This window comes from Ptychodera flava, chromosome 4 (genome assembly GCF_041260155.1).
Source record: "Ptychodera flava strain L36383 chromosome 4, AS_Pfla_20210202, whole genome shotgun sequence".
In the NCBI taxonomy this organism is placed as follows: Eukaryota; Metazoa; Hemichordata; class Enteropneusta; family Ptychoderidae; genus Ptychodera; species Ptychodera flava.
This window is the reverse complement of record NC_091931.1, coordinates 43852632-43873432: the sequence shown is the minus strand read 5'-3', so window position 1 is coordinate 43873432 and position 20801 is coordinate 43852632. Positions and strand designations below refer to the sequence as shown.

The window sequence follows — 20801 nt, the reverse complement described above, 5'->3', positions numbered from 1 at the left end:
ATTCAGAAAATGTCAAATACTGAGGAAAAATGCGCAAATATTCAAAATAAACAGGTTAGCTGATTGGTCAGCTATAAAAAACAATGAAAATGTTTATGATCAAAAGTTTTTGAGATGCGCACATTTTAACAAATACAGAAATTATTAACATTATAAATATAAGACCAAACTATTTTTTCAGGGATGGTTCAGGTTGGAAATGAGGGGTGAGAGACAAAGGCACTCCTATTGCTGCATGTGGATGCAGCCATACCATTTCATTTACAGCATACTTATTCACTGTGTTGTGTTCAAGTTCCATATTGTACTGACTGTCATACAAGGATAACATAAGCAAATCAAATCAAATTAGAAAAGGATCAATGCTGTTGTGTGGATTTTGCTGAACATGGCTGATATTTCGCCCTATATATTTGGTATCCAGCAAAGGCATATTTTGATGTAAAGTCAAAACACTACATTGCTGACAATATATTTTACCGTTTCTGCATGAATTTTTCTTTTTTAAATTATAGTATATTAGTACTTCAAACAGATTAACAGTTATCGTGATGTCAACCCATAGTTTTACATCACAAAGACTAATTCTGCCATTTTTTTTTGTTTTTCAGTCATTTTATAAATTTTGCACTGCACAAGATGATTGAACAAATTACAATGTTTGAATTTGTAAACTCAAAGAATAAAAATCCTTGGTCACAAATTAAATTATTTTTTGAAAAGAAATTTACTCTTAAACACTTTTAGCATATATTCTTTACACGGTCATGTATTTCAAGGAAAATATGCCTATTAAAAACAGTAATTTCTTCACTTTCAATTTTTTTTCAATACTATGACAATTATCAGCCATGAGGTATACAAACACAAGACCAGATAAGCGTTTTTCATCATTTCCACAGGACTCTTTGGAAAATCCATTAAAAACAGTTAAAAGTGACTGGAAATGATCACTTGGCATACATTTAATTTACAGATGCCAGGTTGTGTATTTCACATGCACTCAGGTCAGTAAGGAAGTGCGTCATTACTATTTTGGACTGTTAATTCTTATTTCTGAATTGTTTAACTTTTTTCCACATTGAACTATCTTTACGCAGTTTATACTGTAGCTTAGAATTTTTTTGATTGATGTATTTAATCACCTTTTGGATTCTTTGGGTCCATATCCCACCTCATGCCCCTACATCATCAACTATTTACCAACAACTCCATGCTAACAACCAATTACCTGACCTGGCCACACATTAGAGAAGGTACAGCGTCATTGACGGTATTTTGTCTAGAGCCATCACTGCCGAATTTTTCTCAGATTTTCTCTCTTTACTGTCAAAGCGGCTGGTGATTCATATTATATTTTTGATTATCTATAATACGTTTATTATGAGACGTAGTGCTTTTTAATTTTCTTAAGTACATAAATAATTTTATGTATGCATGGCCTTTTTTGTCTGATTTTTATATAATGATTTTCTGTATGTGGTTCACATTTTATTTTTTGTACTATTTTTTCCGAGTGGTAGTAGTGATTTTAGTGATGTTCTTGTGAATTTTGTGGACGTACCACTGTATAACATATTTTTTTGTAAAATCATTATACTATTATACGTGTATGTAGTCGATAAGTATGGATGTATGACTTTTTCAAATCGTTGAAAATTGTTTATTTCATAATTACGCTTAAAAGATTTTTTCTCAAGTTAAAATGAAGTATTAAATGACATTTCTGTCTTTTGTTTTTAATTATTTTTTCTTACTTACTTCCTTCCTAATGAGACCGAATTTTTATTTCAATTGAGAAAGACAGTTTATTTTTGCACTGAATCGATAAATATTTTTGAAACATTTGGCGCGCCGTAGTAGTGCGCTTTTAAGAAATATAATAATAATAATAATAATAATAATAATAATAATAATAATAATTCCATCGCACCAAACTTGTAGTAGTGTGAGATAGTATGAGTAGTGACAGTAGCAGGAAGTAATAAAATAAAGAATGACACGATTATCACAATCGGAACATATATTGCAAAAAAATTATACTCTGAGGGTATTTTTATTCATCACTACAGTTTAGCCTTAATCGTCGTAGACTTCATCAGCGCGCGCTTGTCTGGCCATACAGTAAGTCTATCAAGGTAAAGTTAGGGAACATTCGTTTTATTACGGGGGGTCGGTGGAAATCAGGGGATTGACTTTTACAAAACGTTTTTTGGCGGTGGGCAAATTTTACAATTAGTAGTTTCGGGACAGTAAAATTTTACAAAGGTTGTATGGTATTATGGCAAAAAACAAAATTAACCAACATAATTGACCGAATGTATATAAAACAGAATATGAACATGGCTTTATTCAGTCTGAACAGGTGATAACAAGCAGAAAAGAGCACTTTTTTCACAAAAATAAAATTTTCAAGTTGACCAAGAGAAATAAGTGTCATGGCAATGTTCACGATATAACTTTTATAACACTTTGAAAACTGGGGAAATAGCTCCAATCTTTGAAAATATGGTGTTATACGCAGTGTTTGCTAAGACTTTTTAACTTTGTACTTACATACATTTGAACAAACAGTAAGTGGCAGCAATATCAAAGTTACAGAAAGCATTTCTTCTGTAGTAGCCCAAACTCAAACCTACCTGTAAAGTACAAGATAGACGTTTCTCTCGAAATAATGTAGCTATTCTGTTGATTTGCTACTTTAATTTATTTGAATTGAAAAAATATGACTTCGGCAAGAACTATTTTTTGAATCGCGTGTACTGAGTACCAGTAAATAAGAGCTGCCATCTATGATTTTTAATTGAGGCCAAGCAAACTCTTTTTTCTTGGCGTATTTTTCAAAAATCAAAGCTGACTTTCTCACCTGATAAACATCTCATTTGTATCGCATGCAGCCACTAAAATACACTAAAATAATCAGTTCCCGGGAAATGTTAAAGGAGGAGCAGGTTTTACATTCACTATACCAGTAACTGGATAATTTCTCATTAGAGAATTTTAATTGAAATTAAATGAAATTTAATTAACTTTAACTGATCTTGTAGAAGCTCTTACTCGATATGCTAACAGGAGAGTCATTGCGACACCTTTTACTTTCAAATCATTCGCCCCATTCGCAAAGGCGTTATGACAACTCAAACTTGTAGGTTAATGGCATACAGTCTGCTCTGAATAATCTTACAACTCACAAACTGACGGTAATACACGACTCGTACCTGATACTTTCTAGTTCACTGGTTAGCCTGACTTGTACGGGTTTGCGAGCTCACCTTTGCACCTATGTGATATTTAGCTTTACGCTTTTAGTTTGATGGCGTATATTATTGATAAAATTTCAGCAGAGGCATGCCTTGGATTATGCCGTCCATGAGGGGCAGCCTGCAAAGCTGTTCACCAATAAAAGGTGTTCGCAAGCATTTTCTTGGTGGGTGAGAAGCAGTCATGTCATGACAGGCATGTCAGATGGGCAATTTCCGGGCGGACAATCTTGCATTTAGTAGCCCTGCGTACGATGCTGTGTGTTCCCGGCGTTATACGGCCTCCCACCACAGCCCTGCTGACTCTCATAGGAAAACACGGCGACCGCGGTCCCGATTTGGACCGCGCACGAAAAACTACCTTTTCTAACTATTTTCGGCCGAAATCAACTCGATTCCGCTCTATGCCTACCCGAATAACTCAATCGCTCACAGACTGCAAAAAATTGCTCTCGTGACGTCTCAAACCGTTAGTTTACCAGCAATTCACGGTCAAGGGTCCAGTGGACTGCCATCTTGCATCCATGTGCAACAGTCTGTGAATTTTATTCCTGCAATTTATTCAGTGTTGATTATTTATATGCCCAAGACTTCGGGCAAGTCTATGAAGGTTTCGTTTTTTATTACTTCCCGAAACAGAGGTCTATCTAAAATATTGTCAAACTCATATCTATTCCACCAAAGTTGTCAACGTTTTCACACTGAAAGCCAAAATACCACTAGCGTAAAGGTGTAATCTGCATTAGCGAGTTTCTTTAACGCTGAGAGAGAAATTGTAAAACTTCATTTATGAAACATTTTGGTGATCTGCATACTAAATAGAATTGTTTTCGGTTTAGTCTGAGTGGCCCCAATTAATTCATCTCGCACGTGCAAGTTTTGAGCTGTTGATGCCATTTCTAGAATTACAAGACGGTGATGACTGTACCGCGCAAGCGTGTTTCTCTGAGAAACCTCTTGAAATCATGCGTTTTCTTTTACCAGAATTCTGTGAGTCACGGAGTGTGTCTGTAAACAATCGAGTGTCATATGTTGTGCCATAGAACAGGCGCCATCTGTAGCCAGTGTCGGTAAGGAAGAACGTTAGGTCGGAATAAGTAGGGACGGTAGCCTTCCGGTTGAATAATTGTAAACAGTGTTTGTAATACCAATTTCGATATCGCAGTACTCCTGACAGCTTTGTGACGGTCTGTAGGGACGCCACTTCTGACATCGACAAAAAAGGAAGTTTTAAACAGCAAGTCAATAACGATACATTGAAACTATGACAAGGACAACGCTACGAAACGATTTGTTTTGTTAGCAATATTTTAATGGAACACAATTTTTGATGAATTACATTTTCAGGTTAGGACACCAACTTCAATGGACGTCCTTGTAGTGATTGCAAAGTGCTGGTTCTTGTGCCGTTGGATCAAGACACTTAACCGCAATAGGAGAGGAGATTAGGTGAACCGCTTCCTGGGTTGCTGACAACACCGGAAGTACCGTCTCCGAGGATTCTATTACGGCAGGCGGTGTTACTGCTGCAAGATCCGGCTCCGAGATGGACAGCGGCAATACCTGGACAGTAAGTGAAATGCAAAAGACATTTATAAATGAGCAATAAATCAATGGGACTTATTGTGTTTGACCTAAAAAGCCTCTCGCCTTACCCTATATCAAACATTTATGACGACAAAACTATGACATGAATTTATCTTAAAATCATAAATTTGCTTACATATGTTGTTGTAAGTTTTAACTGTTGACTGTTTGTTGAACCACAATCACTTCACGACAAACTGTGGATGGTGATATATTATTACGCACTGTGCAAAAGGTGTAACCGTAGCTGCGGTGTACAATTAGTAAAAGTTCGCGTAAACGCATTGAGCTACGGTTGTCGTGTGGCCCTTTAATCCACTAATGACGCTGTCCTGTTGGTAGCTGGCGAATGGCAAATCTGTTTACTACCCGTGCGATATAGCTCGAAAAGTCAAATTCTGAACACGTTGTTTGGCAAGAACTACACAAGAGAAGTGCATAAATATATTTCGGTCGGAATTATGTCTGTCTTCTACTTACCGCTGACGTGAGGGCAAGCCATGGATGTTCCGCTCATTGTGGTGTAGCATGAATTGCAGCTGTGGCTAGCACTTCTGACATTGACACCAGGACCAAAGAGGTCTACGCAGCTACCAAAGTTAGAGAAGCTGGCACGGCGGTCACTGCTGTCGGTGGCACCAACGGTGATTGCCTGAGATGGTGAGACAGGATATTTTAGATCTCAAAAGTATTGATATTCACCGTATATCAACCTTTGTAATTACAAGGAAAAAAAATTATGGCCATGAGGCCAAACACATACAGCCCTCCTAAAATGACGCAGCGACTTGGTTGTTTATTTTCGAGATTAATTTCAGCCTATCAGATCCATCTACCGTCATTACAACAACAAATTCGGCAGTAAGGAAGCCGTCAGCATTTACGTGGGGTTGAAGGAATCAGAGGGGGTCACTAAAAAATTGAAAGCTGAAAGGGGTCGCTCCAAATAGGGAGGGAAAGAGGTGAAGGGGCTACTCAACCATTTTGAAAATATGAAATTATACAAATTTATAGAAAAGAATGAAAATAAAACTGTACATAAAAGATGGTGCAATTTTATAAAAGCATTGAAGTGGTTGGATACTGGTTATAGAGTTAGCTTTTATATCTATATTTTGTCGTGACTTTGAATTTCATTTTATTGGTTTCACCTTTTTCGACCGTCACGAGGCAACTGATGATAATCTAGCATGGTTCACCAGTTTTTGAAAGGTCTTTCTAGTAACATTGCTGTATCCTTAAATTACACATGTATCGGTATTCCACTTTTCCTAGTGGGATGGGGGATTTTTGTGTTAGAGAGGATCGCTACTCAAATTCATCATGTTTGGCTGAGGGGTTTACTAGAAATTTCGGAGTTTCTGATGTATTTTCTCAAACACCCAGGCGTAAATAATGACGGCTCCCTAATTTGAATGCCTCATAGTCTACCCAAGCCAAGTGTGCAAACCGGGGTACTTACATTGCTGTGTCTTGCGGGAGATCTATTACAGGCGTTCTGCTCCTGGTTACCGGCGGCAACAGACACAGTGTATCCGGCATTGATGGTTCTGGTGACGGCGCTGTCGACGGAAGAGCTAGCGCTACTACTAAGGGACATAGAGACAACACTTCTACCAGGGGTAGCGCCGCCAGCGACGATGGCATCCAGACCTGCGCAAGAAAGGGTTCATCGGTTCGCTTGAGGTGCTATGAAAAATCGCGAAAAGACTTCGGGAGACATGTTTAAATGTGCATCGGTTAAGGGACTTTAAATCTTTGAATTTTCAAGATCGAAATAATTACCTGTACACATAAGAGGTGAGAGAAACTCCCATTAGGAATATCAACAGGCTATGTGAAAAATGTTCACTGCGTTTGTTTTTTTTAATCCCCTGCCGAAATTTAGAAGTGAACAAATCATGTAAAACACTATGACCGACGTACAGCTAAACGTATCACCTGTAGTCCGTATTTCATTTTTTCTTTATGAGTTTGGCACGATCTTCATATATTTCAAAATTTTAACAACATCAGGTTGTCAATTCTTATCGCCCCATTTCCACGTTAATATACGACTTCAAATTTTTACACTTACCAGCGATGATATCAGAGATGGACCCAGATCCTTGGCAGTTCAAGACTCTGACACTATAGAGGGATGAGGATGGTGCAACACCAACAGAGCTACCGGAAGTAGTACCACCACAGTGAGTACCGTGACCATGGCAATCGTTTCCCTGTCAATCATATATGAGAGCAACATATACATAAGACAGTGTTTTGAGGTAGAATGCGCCTCGGGGGCAGATATTCGGACTCACAAACTTTTACATTTATTTTCTGATCTACCACTTGTAGGAGCTCATTTTAAAGTTCTCGAGGCAGTAAACATTTTTTCCGTCTTACTTTTTCAAAATTGAAAATGTAAGTTTTCCCAATAGAGTTAACACTGGGATGGCGGCCATTTTGAATTTCAAATATCGGTAATATTAAGTAACTTGACTCTCTTTTACCAAAATTTGCAAGGTCACACCTTTATTTTTATTCTTGATTTGGTAAGAGTATGGTTCACCGTTTAATTTAGGAAAGTTTGAGAAAAAGATTAAGTCTTTCACCATCGAGGCGCAAACTGCCTTAAATGCAAAACCTATCGATGCTGTTGAACATTAAAATTTACAAAAAACATTCTGAAGAAAGGAAGATATTTGATCGTCATGGAAGGGGAGTGTACTGAGACGGAACTGTAGAGGCTTATGTATCATCGAAACCACTAATTAGCTTCTGCAGCTTACAAACTATACACAGATACATGGACAAGCGCAAATATTGCATGAATGTATTTTTCCGTGGATAAGCTTATTTATGGGTGACATGATATAACTTTGGCAAGCAACAATAAACTTACGCCGTTGGATGGTTGGTAATCCCAGAAGAAGGAAGCACGGCTGCCATATTCGTTGTGAGAGTGACGCAGACCGGTATCAACGATGTAGACATGGGAACCAGATCCACTGCCTGCATGTTTAATGAGAGATTCAAAGGTTACTATTTCTTTGATCCAGTAAAACGCGGAATGCTGGGAGTAACCGGGGCTGCCCGCCTGCAGAAAGGCAGGGTAAGGAAGAATGGGATAACGACTGAAAGAGGTATATAGAAACATCTCCCTCGGACAACGGAATATACACGAACAGAGAAAAAGATCATTTAAATATGTGAACTGGCCCTGAGTTGGACAACAAATATAATTACAGTTTACTTGCAGATAAAGACAAACTTAACAACAAAATAAGAACAGCAGTGCATAGAATTGGACGGTTTTCCTCCGACTGTTTTTATTTCCATTACCTCGGTTGAGTTTCTCAAATACATATACTTGCAAAGCATTGTTAGTCTGAGTCATATATTAGTTTGGTACTAAAATCGGAATCATCTCATGAATTCACGCACGAATTTTTGCGTATGATTTGTTTGTTGTTGATGATGATGATGTTCATTCCGGATTAAAGTGCATTTTCAATGGTTTTAAAAGCGCATTCACGGAGTGTACCGATAGCCAAGTGATTTTTATCATACTGACTTGTAAACAGCTACACTATAGACAGTTCGTATGGGCACACAGATGAATGGTGTGTGAGAGAAAAGAGGTCAGGTCTTTCAACGAAGGACAGTTCTATAACTCAAGAAATACACAACTTTGTTGCGAGCACTCTTTCTTCGGTCTATGATTCGTGAGTCTGCCCGCCTTCGTGGTCTGTATAGTTGAAGTAAAATTAGACAATACATCCTTTGAAAATCTTTTCAACGACGCCGTTATACTTCATCGCAACAGAAATACATAATGGTATCTACTCTAACGTGGCTTTCTATCGAAGTTTGTCAAGCGATCGTATCCCGATCACTTACACCGAGCGACATTACTTAAAAAGCCAACAGCACCAGTCATCACGACGTGTGCCCGTTGGGAGACACGTCTTGAATAATCAAGCTGGCGAACTTACCGTAGAGGCTCATCCTTCCATCAAGGGGGAGGTTTCTCTGATCGATACGATCCATACCCCATTCGACATCCGCAACCATCAGCTTATCGTCTTCAACGAAATCGATTTCCTCAAAGCTAAGAACCTATAGAAGCGATATCAGTATGGTGGATGAATAACCGGCCAAGGATGAAACATTTCAAGCCGTAGTCATCCATTTTAGAAAACTGACTTGTAGCTGAGAAGTATATTTTCTCCAAGTTTTTCTGTTCATTGAAACGAGTGAAAGCTCTTGTCATATTATCTACCCCTGGTCACAAATGGCAAATGATAGTGTCTGTCATCGATTTAAACGTTTAGTAATCATCACGATTTTCCGCGATTCTGCAGGGTGTTTCATACTCACACTGATCAAGTCCAAGGTCTCAATTGCAATACCATTCAAGGCATGGGTGTACACATAGGTCACGGCGACGGGAGCAAATTTCTGCAGGAAGGTTGCAAACGCGCCGGGTCTAATTCCATCCTGTAATATAGAAGGAAAACGATCTCATTTTCCATTTTGATTTTAAAAACTCGAGGCCAAATTGATCAATAACGACGATACACTTTGAGCTTTATTACAAAACAAAGTTTATTTTAATTTTTAGGAGTGAAACGAAAAACCTGTACAGGAACATCATAGGGTAAAATAGTACAAGATATGTCAATGTCTTTGCATGCATGTTATACCAGAAAATACTTTTGTGAGTGTTCTATGTTACAAGCCTATCGCGGATAGACTATCTAGGACTGGCACTCAATCCTCTTGACATCTGTGTGCAAATTTTGAATTGTCAACGATATCTTAGGCGTTCGATTTAACTCTGACTTGGCGAGCATATCATCGACAACAAATCGTAAGGCTATTACAAATAAAGCAAACTGTTCGACCAAATCGGTTTATAAAATTGGATTGAGCTTGAAAGCTACTGGGTCGATTCGTTCTCTGCGTAAATTCGACTGTCCTTTCAAGAACTCTATACTAGAAACAATTTGACGGGATTACCTTCAGTTGGATGACGTAGCTGTTTGCTTTGGCATCGCCATCCTCTGATTTATAGTATGGAGCCTGGTAGACCGCAGATGCGGCGGCGATGAGTGCGATAAAGATGAGACAGCGCATGTTTGTTCTTCGATCAATGACAAGCAGAAAGACGAATAAAAAGACAAATTAGGGTAAGAGATTGCATCTGACAGATCAGATTTTTGTATACTGCAGTTACATGTAACAAGCATAAGAGGTGAATAAAGTTGCTACACCCTACAAAAGATGTGACATCAAACGGAAAAATGAGAAAGTTTAAGTTTCTCCGCTTTAAAGTTGACATTTTTGACTTAGCACATTTAAGGATCTTCATTTCATTTTTAAAATTATTAATCACCAATTTATCCGAGTTCAGCATGTTGTTGACTTATCTATGATGCAAAACATATGGGGATGACAAGACCAATCCAATACAAATCCATACGTATGTGTGATTCTCGGTACCTGTAAATCGCTTTTGTCTTGTGGTAAGGGGCAAACTACATGATATTGCAATGCATTGTGGGCAAAAACGTCGACTTCTCACCACAGCAAGAGTTTTCAATGAGAAAGTGATCTCATAAATATTTTTTATCACTAATGTAATCGCTGTCATGGCAGAGAGTTCTGTTTGTTTGTTTGTTGTTTGTTTGTTTTGTTTGTGAAAGCAGCTAAATTTGTGCATCTTTTCAATGTTTTAGGCATTTCTGGTATGAAATTTAACTTTAGCCTCTGCAGTTTTATGAGTTTATCTGTAGAAATAGAAATCATTTTCTGTCGACAATGTTTTCAATATGGTCGACCGCTTTAGACTTCCTTCACTCACTTAGGTGTCAAAATCGTATTTAAGATACCGAGTTGAACCTATAAACAATGGGCGTTTCTACGCTGATGAAGGGACTGTAACCGCGTGAAGAACAAACCACACTACATGGTAGTATTTGTGTCGTTTCAACAATAGAAGTCTAAGTTTACAGAATTGGATGCAATAGGACTGAAAATAACGGTAGTCATAATCAACGGTCCATGCTGAATATGACACATCATGGTGATTATACCTGTCAATTTTACATCTTCGTTATGATAATCGATGTTCCCTGCGGACAGAAACCCCCAAAGGATTAGGGAGACTGTACCATATCGACCTAGCCACGCCATGAGGACTGGGCCCTGCGCTGAAGGCATGTAAAATGAATAAGAGTTTTGATGTAGAAAAAAATAATCTTACCTGTATCTGACAGCTTGATCAAGTCGAACAGTGACACTGAAGAATCCCGTGGCGTCTTATATGTGATTCGACCGAGCTTTATCAGAAGCCGAATGACAGCAAGTTACATCCATCAAACCTAACCAGGTTGCTTCGGATCCCACGACAGGGCACATTTTTTTCCGGCGCAGTTTGACAAACTGGTGCGGTATCACGATAAGCCATGGTGGGACGAGATAACATGTCAGGCGATAGATATGGAACACACGGCGTTTCTCATCGCAATGCTGAGTTGGAACTCGACTCGTAGGCGAGATACAAAGCAAGACCGACATCAGACCTTCAGAACTTGTGTGTGCTCCGTAAAGAAATGGTGTTTTGTACTTGGCAATATGTGCACGCGAGGCATCCTCACAAACCGCTACATTGGGTCCAACAAACATTGAAACGTATATTGTCCTTTTATATGTATTTTGTGCACTTTGGGGATTGCTCGAGGTTTTCCTTCAGGCCCGGTCAATGAAGGAGTTTTACTCTCTTTTTATGGGTAATGTCATATCAAGGCCTCTATGCTTGCTCTTTTTTATTCACTGTGATCACGTACCCTTCAGATCAATCGATGGTGATTAGTCGGGGCACATAAATATCGTTTTCCTAACTAGAAACCGTTTTATAGTCTTAAAACTACTCCGCATCAAATGGTACGCCTCTCCCACTTGTACAACATCCTCTGTCGTTACAGAGTAATTGTTGGCTTTTAACTTAAAGAGGTGAAAATGATAAAAAATTCCTAAACGCAAAACATTGATTCTTTGTAGCTTCATAGTGCTTATGTTCATGAGGTTTCTGATGTGTAGACGTGAATGAATCATTGACATTTTTCACCGATACAATTCTGTATTTGCTTGCTTGTTTGTTTGTTTGTTTGTTTGTTTCAGACTTTCTTGTTTGTTCAATTGCCCCCTTTCTCTGCTCCTTTAAAGCACGCGTGGTCGATAAAAGACGAGATCTTGCCATCTGGTGAGTCGTAGTTATTTTTATAGCAAATGACAATATATTATAGCCATTAAAATTTGCTAAATTGGCATTTTACTCCTGTAGTCGGGACGTCGTCACACCAATTGTAAAAGGTCACAAGTGAATGAGTAAGCTATCGCCCGTCCGGTAAATTTAAAAGTGCAAAATATTTTCAACTTTTGTCATTATTTCTTTTTCATTATTTTTCATTACCCTTTTCACCTGTTACAACAGCTGGACATAATCATGATCTCTGTCTACGAATACCAAGAGCTAGAACAGATTAACTGAAGTATTTATTCTTCAGCAGGACAGTTTCTGAGTGGAACTCACTCCCTTTTTCCGTGGTCAGCGCACCATCGCTGTGGTCTTTTAAAAGAAATTTGCTCGACTATTGCAATAGTCTGTCGGCATGGCAGTCTCGCACGCAGACTGTACTTTATGCACTTGTTAGATCTTTTTTTAACTGGCAGTCTTACTGTGTCCGTGTTTGCTGTGTATGTCATGTCTATTTGCTTGATTTTTTGTATATATATTTATTGTAAATTTTAACCTGGGAAGTGTTTTAAATGGATGAAAATCTGCCCATGACCCTTGACTTTTGTCAGAAATAAGAATATTAAAAAAATCGTCACATACCATCACAGGTAAGAGTAGCTGGGGATTCTTGCTCCAGTAGAAATATCAGACGAGTTATCTCAATAATGGCTGCATAAAATTTGATATTCTTTATCAGTGATGAAAAAATCAAGAGGTATGCATATTTTCAGGGAAAACAATTGTCACCGTGGCTTTACAGGCAACTGCGCACACTACACCAAAGAATTTTAAGTTCACATTTGACTGAATAATACATTTACGAGTTTCGTATAGAATCAACAATTCACAGCCGAATGCGCCTCTGTACAGACATTCCGACTCTAGAATATTAAAAAACACATTGCTGGTATGGCCACTTGTGTGGACTCATTTTAAGCCTCTGGTGTGAGTGAAGTTTTCACCATCTTGTTTATTTGAAATTCACTCATTTAATTTTTCATATGAGTTAAGTCGGCATATAGACGCCATTCTGGATTGATAAATTTTAGGTAATCTGTTTCTCCAATTCCTGGTTATGTAAAGATTATAATTTATAGTTATATCGAGGAAACTTTAGGCAAAAGTATAAAACATTCTTATTTGTGACGTTGAGGCCCGTATTATCTTAAACATTGGGGAGAGAGAGAGAGAGAGAGAGAGAGAGAGAGAGAGAGAGAGAGAGAGAGAGAGAGAGAGAGAGAGAGAGAGAGAGAGAGAGTCAGACAGACAGGCAGACAGACAGACAGACAGACAGACAGACAGACGGAGACCGAGAGAAAAGGTCCAGCAGGCGAGCGGGGAGTATAGGAAAGAGTTGTCCTAATTATTTCCAAATGGGTATGGCAAAATTATGTGATGGAGAGGGGCAGTAAAGGTTTATTGTAGTTTGAAAAAGGCATTGGTGAATTTTATGAGGGAAAGAGAACCAGTGGAGAGTATTCACGAAAAAAGAGATGGAATATAGGGGAAAATGGGAACAGCTTTTCCCTATTTTTCGTTCAGAACATCTCAGAATATGATTGTACGTGTGAAAAAACCCTTTGTTACAATATCTGTTACAATATAAGTCAGGAGACGACGGAAGTGATAACAATGATAGGATAAGAAATTCAGGTTGCATTTGGATGGTTCTCACCAATACAAGAACAAGATGCTATCATTTATCACAATGAGGTCACACAAGGAGGTAAGTGTACTTCCGAGAGATCTTAACCGCTTAACAATATTCACATCCCACGAGGAGAGCGTTTGGTGCCACATGCTCTGAAGAGTGAGTATATTTAAAAATATTAAAATTTAATCATGGCAGTCTGTATATGCAATGTTAAACACATAATCGAACCGAGACTGTTAGTCAAGGCAACGTTTACTCCGAAGTAATACATTTTTAAGTGTCGCTTAGGAACCAGCTTTGAAGATTCAAAATTATCATTGAACGGCTCAAATTCTTTGGCGCAAATGCTCAAAAAAGAAAAAGAAAAGAGAATGCAATTAATGCAGCCGCAATATAAGTGTTATGAGTTGAATAATCAACGTGTTGGGTAACGCACGAGATACGATGCTAAAATTATAAATCTAGTGGAAATTGAATGTTTCAACATTAATATTTGAAAAGTTAGGAACATGCCTTATTTTATTAAGAAACTGTACGTTTGAAAATATGCAAATTTTGTTCTTAGCCAACCAATCTTAAACCAATTCAACCCTGTGTGTCACCATATGTCATTAAGGACTAATATAGCTTTATCGGGATCATACAATCCTACAATAAATAAATTGTATCGGTCCGAATATGAAATCTTTAATGTCCTTTATTACTTGCCTCTCACATATCTTAGGATTTGGAAAAATATAAATTAGATCGGAGAATTTGAGAGCACGACATCAAAATTATTTTACTGACACGAGATATAAGACAATACCTATCACTACGGCACATGGCATGTCATTAAGAATTTGACATCTGCACTCACCAACCTGTTGATGTACCATTGACAGCTATTGCAGCTGTAGGCAAGTGAAGCCTCCCATAATTTGGTGAACAAAGTTTTGCACAATTGTTTGGTTATAACAAGCGAAAGACATCTCCGTGTGGACGTTTTGCCTGTCTTTTTACTCTTGAGAAATTTGAGTCGTCAATTATAACTTTACCTGCACTTTAATTTACTCGTGCAATTAATTTTAAAAGCAGTTCCTCTTTTCTGTCCTCCCTTTCGTGTGTGTGTGTGTGTGGGGAGAGAGAGAGAGAGAGAGAGAGAGAGAGAGAGAGAGAGAGAGAGAGAGAGAGAGAGAGAGGAGAGAGAGAGAGGGTGTGTGTGTGTGTGTGTGTGAGAGAGAGAGAGAGAGAGAGAGAGAGAGAGAGAGAGAGAGAGAGCCCCTTTAGCTTTATCCTTTTTATTTTTTTTTGGATGAGATGGTTTGTAATAAAATGCAACTTGTGTAACAATGCTTACGAAAGTGTTAACACAGAACGCTGATCTAACACTGGCGACAAATGTGCAATTGAGATTTTTACAGCTAAATAATTTTTAAGTTGCAACTCAAATATGACCGATGCATATATATGTACAGGCGTGTGAATTTAATCGACAAAAGTCAGCACCACAAATTCGGAATACTGGCATTCTCAAAGACAGTGCTTACAGGATTAGGAAATATCTCTCTCAAGATTTGTTGGTATTTATTTGGCAAGTAAATGCAAACAGATACGGCTAATGGGGCTTTAATATCATGTGCTCCGCGAATTTACTCCAGCTATCATTTTGATGCTATTCATCTAACTTTGGTGCCGATTCATCATAATCCATCACAAGACATGACACAGAAAACTTAAGGACTCGTTTTTCCTCCAGATGCAGTCGTTTAGAAGTGATGTCACAAACAAAGCACATACAGCTGCCCAATCACAAGAGACATTTATTGAAAGAATACACTCATCAAAATCATCACACCTCTAAATTTAAAGATATCAATTTTATAATGTATAGGCAAGAATTAACTGTATATAGTGAAGCAGCAGTGAGTTATAAACCAACCCTTCCTACTCTGGCCGAGATGATATTTAGTGCATTCGGCGTTAAAATTACCAATGTCAAATCTCCTTGACGTTACGCAAAAACAAAAAGTACAAATTTGCTTTTTAATTGGAAGAGTAATCAACTCTTCGGCTATGCATGCACATGAGTTCTGTACATTACTGATGTCTAGATACATTGACTGGCTGAAAGTAGCGAAAAAGCGTAATTGAGGACGTCTGTGAACAGATTATGATGGCATACTATTGTGAAGGCGGTATTAGTTCCTCTATTGCTCGAGAACGTTAAAAAAGCTGTCACTGTTGAGCAGCCAATGGAAAATGTTCAAATGCTTTAACAGGTACCATCATGACCTTATCAGTTATTTGCCCCAATTTTTGACCTTAAAGACAAACTTCTGTGTAGATCTTGCAGAGGGGTGTGTAAGATCTCAGTGTCTTGAACATCTGTGTGTGACTTTATCTTATCATAAATGAAAATACAAATTTGAACGCAAAAAGCCATCTGCTGTTTACGCAAAGAAATACATCCATCACAAGTTGATTCACTCCAAGTTATCACGCCTGTCCTACTTTGCATGGTCCGATTCGTCTCTCAAATGTGAATGTGTAGGCCTACATTATCAGCTTGTAACACCTTGGTTCGACATAGTACTGCATTGTCAATCGGAGGTAAGTGAAGGAAAAGGGAATTAGTGGATATTAGAACGAGAACCTAAAAGGGAACACGCCTATGACGGTTAGTAATATACTTGATACAATAAGCTTATAGACTAATGCTACAGCGTGAGGTGCATTTGAAGTTTCCTCGCCTTTTCAATCAAAAATGGGAAATGTTCAGCTGTTTGAATCAGTTACAAAACGCGTCCAATGCTTTTACTTTAACATCGCATTCAAATGTGAAATGGGATAAGGACACCTTTTTTATGTTTTTCATTAAATCGTTGTCGGAAGATGATTAGTCTTTAAGTCCGTTTTCATTACATAGCTACTCATTCCGAAAAGGTTATAACAAAACGAGGGTACCAGTCCCTCTCACCAAACGGGGTCTAATTGCGTCCATTCAATTTATCTTGGCTGACGATATACTACTTAAAGCACTAGACACTCGAAATAGATTTTCGATTGTCTATGAATACGGAAAAGAAAACAAAAAAGCGGTATTTTTCGTATTTTCCTTTTCATGTGTACGCGACTTCATAAATCTTCTCTTTCCTTATCCTATTTTACAGTTAAATGTGAGATTGAAGTAAAACCGTTGAACGCGTTTTGCCACGGATATGTTTGGTCCTATTTCAAGAAAGGTTAAGCTCTTTTTCCCAAGGTAGATTCACAATGACGTTCTTCTTTTTCATTTTCCGCCCTCGCGTCTGCTCAGTGTAAGCTTATATGTAATTTTATAGAATAATCTGCGTAGTACCAATGGAAAGGTCACCCTCAACAGTCTTTTATACTCTTGAGAAATTTGAGTTGTCAATTATAACTTTACCTGCACTTTGATTAACTCGTGCAATTAAATTAAAAGCAGTTCCTTTTTGTGCTCGTTCGCGTCTGTTAGTGTGTGTGCGTGTGTATGTGTGTGTGAGAGAAAGAGAGACAGAGACAGAGAAGAGACAGAGTGGGGGGGCTGTGTTTGTATCCAAAAGAGAGAGGGGTGTTTGTGTGTGTAAGAGAGAGAGAGAGAGAGAGAGAGAGAGAGAGAGAGAGAGAGAGAGAGAGAGAGAGAGAGAGAGAGAGAGAGAGAGAGAGAGAGAGAGAGAGAGAGAGAGTTTGGCAGGGCGTACTGCATTAGTCTAATGCATTGTTTAGATTAAAGCCTCATTAGCTATATCCTTTTTATTTTTTTTTGGATGAGATGGTTTGTAATAAAATGCAACTTGTGTAACAATGCTTACGAAAGTGTTAACACAGAACGCTGATCTAACACTGGCGACAAATGTGCAATTTAGATTTTTACAGCTAAATAATTTTTAAGTTGCAACTCAAATATGACCGATGCATATATATGTACAGGCGTGTGAATTTAATCGACAAAAGTCAGCACCACAAATTCGGAATACTGGCATTCTCAAAGACAGTGCTTACAGGATTAGGAAATATCTCTCTCAAGATTTGTTGGTATTTATTTGGCAAGTAAATGCAAATAGATACGGCTAATGGGGCTTTAATATCATGTGCTCCGCGAATGTACTCCAGCTATCATTTTGATGCTATTCATCTAACTTTTCTTTGGTGCCGATTCATCATAATCCATCACAAGACATGACACAGTATATATTATAGCCCAAACATGGGACTATGTGCCCGAGGGTAGGTGACCATTTGCCCGACGTAAGGAGGGCAAATGGTCTCCTGCCCCGAGGGTACATAGTCCCTTGTTTGGGCTATCATGTTTTTATTACATACCTCTCTTACACACATTTTTCTCTCAAATATTTAGGTTTATTGGTAAATGATAATCAAATGTTTTTATTACATGCCTCGCATATCGAACGTCGCGCGCTCCATAGGATTCAATGGTAACTCGCCGATGACGTCGCGGGCCGCATAGTCATCACTGGACTGAAAGTGAACCGGAACTATTTTCAACTTGAAAACTTTTGGATGTAAAAGTCTTGAAATTTCATGTTTTGCACAGAAAATCCGGTTTTTGGAAAATTTCGCATAAAAATATTGATAAACCGCATAACAGTAGTTTAAATATATCAATGCGCCATTCGATGATGAAAATCGTTCTATTTTTAACCGTTTTTCGTCTAAAATGAAAATAAAGCATTTGACTATAATTTGCCAATAAATGTAAATATTCTTGGTGCAAACTGAGTAAGAGAGACATGTAATAAAAACATTATAGCCCAAACAAGGGACTATGTACCCTCGGGGCAGGAGACCATTTGCCCTCCTTACGTCGGGCAAATGGTCACCTACCCTCGGGCACATAGTCCCATGTTTGGGCTATAATATATATTATTTCCATCTTAGACGAAAAACCGTTAAAAATGGAACGATTTTTACCATGGAATGGCGCATTGATATATTTAAACTACTGTTATGCGGTTTATCAATTTTTTTCTGCAAAATTTTCCAAAAACCGGATTTCCTATGCAAAACATGAAATTTCAACATTTTTACATCAAAAAGTTTTCAAGTTGAAAATAGTTCCGGTTCACTTTCAGTCCAGTGATGACTATGCGGCCCGCGACGTCATCGACGAGTTACCATTGAATCCTATGGAGCGCGCGACGTTCGATATACGAGGCATGTAATAAAAACTTAAGGACTCGTTTTTCCTCCAGATGCAGTCGTTTAGAAGTGATGTCACAAACAAAGCACATACAGCTGCCCAATCACAAGAGACATTTATTGAAAGAATACACTCATCAAAATCATCACACCTCTAAATTTAAAGATATCAATTTTATAATGTATAGGCAAGAATTAACTGTATATAGTGAAGCAGCAGTGAGTTATAAACCAACCCCTCCTACTCTGGCTATTAATTAATTTATCTATTGAAGGCAGAGTTTTCTATTAAAAAGATACAAGTTGAACAGAATTCTACTGTTTATTTGGGACGCATTCCTAGTAAGGACAACTTAGTGTCCTATGTAAACAAACTATAATTGTCAAATATTGATCATGAGTGTAGTGTACTGAAATAGCTAATCATCATCCATGTTTGAGCATCCCTTTCTTCGTGATCCACATCACGTGATTTGTATTGACGATTCTGAGAGGAGTGACTTCTACTAAGCGTGTTATTTTCCTCTCCCTCAAAAGATTATATCTCTGACTTTAAGAATCATAAGCAATGTCCAACTTTTGATATATGCTGGTGACACACGGCTCCAAGCCATTGGTCACTGTCCGTCTGCATGATACCACATTTCGTGCACACCTGAATACGTTTTCTTGTTCACCGTAATGGGGTTAGACTTATTTTGAACCTGAAGATAGGCTAGGAAAAATTCTCGCCGACTTAATTATTCAAAGATTTTACACCTAAAATAACGTTGACTGACGTCATGACGGTTTCTCACGTGTCGCAGTCGTAAAAATAAGATGGTATTTAGTGCATTCGGCGTGAAAATTACCAATGTGAAATCTCCTTGACGTTACGCAAAAGCAAAAAGTACAAATTTACTTAGTCACCTCTTCGGCTATATACATGCACATGAGTTCTATACATTACTGATGTCTAGATACATTGACTGGCTGAAAGTAGCAAACAAGCGTAATTCGGGACGTCTGTGAACAGATTATGATGGCATAGTATTGTGATGGCGATAATAGTTCCTCTATTGTTAGAGAACGTTGAGGGAGCTGTCACTGTTGAGCAGCCAATGGAAAATGTTCAAATGGTACCATCATGACCTTATCAGTTATTTGCCCCAATTTTTGACCTTAAAGACAAACTTCTGTGTAGATCTTGCAGAGGGGTGTGTAAGATCTCAGTGTCTTGAACATCTGTGTGTGACTTTATCTTATCATAAATGAAAATACAAATTTGAACGCAAAAAGCCATCTGCTGTTTACGCAAAGAAATACATCCATCACAAGTTGATTCACTCCAAGTTATCACGCCTGTCCTACTTTGCATGGTCCGATTCGTCTCTCAAATTTGAATGTGTAGGCCTACATTATCAGCTTGTAACACCTTGGTTCGACATAGTACTGCATTGTCAATCGGAGGTAAGTGAAGGAAAAGGGAAGTGGATATTAGAACGAGAACTAAAAGGGAACACGCCTATGACGGTTAGTAATATACTTGATACAATATAGGCTAATGCTACTGCGTGGGATGCATTTGGAGTTTCCTCGCCTTTTCAATCAAAAATGGAAAATGTTCAGCTGTTTGAATCAGTGGCAAAGCGCGTTCAATGGTTTTACTTTAACATCGCATTCAAATGTGAAATGGGATAAGGACACTTTTTTATAATTTTCATTAAAAACTTTATCAAAAGATAATTAGTCTATAAGTCCGTTTTCATTACACAGAACACGATTGGAACTAATTTGGGATAATGGGGTTTTCATATTTTTAAAATTTCACAAAGGTGTTAGGTGCTCTATAGCTGAATGTTCCAATATT

General features: G+C 38.1%; 1 protein-coding gene across 1 annotated transcript in view; it reads right to left on the bottom strand.

Annotated features, from left to right (window-relative positions):
* Nucleotides 1-4550: 4550 nt before the first annotated feature.
* The window catches only part of LOC139131883 (aqualysin-1-like), a 100394-nt gene continuing 84143 nt past the window's right edge, over nt 4551-20801 (bottom strand). The window contains exons 2-9 of the mRNA XM_070698178.1: nt 9855-9978; nt 9213-9332; nt 8828-8951; nt 7735-7844; nt 6925-7066; nt 6310-6500; nt 5328-5499; nt 4551-4823 (exon numbers count right to left, since the gene is read on the bottom strand). Coding sequence (XP_070554279.1) covers nt 4684-4823; nt 5328-5499; nt 6310-6500; nt 6925-7066; nt 7735-7844; nt 8828-8951; nt 9213-9332; nt 9855-9971 — 1116 coding nt within the window. The 5' untranslated portion in view covers nt 9972-9978 and the 3' untranslated portion in view covers nt 4551-4683. The remainder of the gene's footprint in view (nt 4824-5327; nt 5500-6309; nt 6501-6924; nt 7067-7734; nt 7845-8827; nt 8952-9212; nt 9333-9854; nt 9979-20801) is intronic.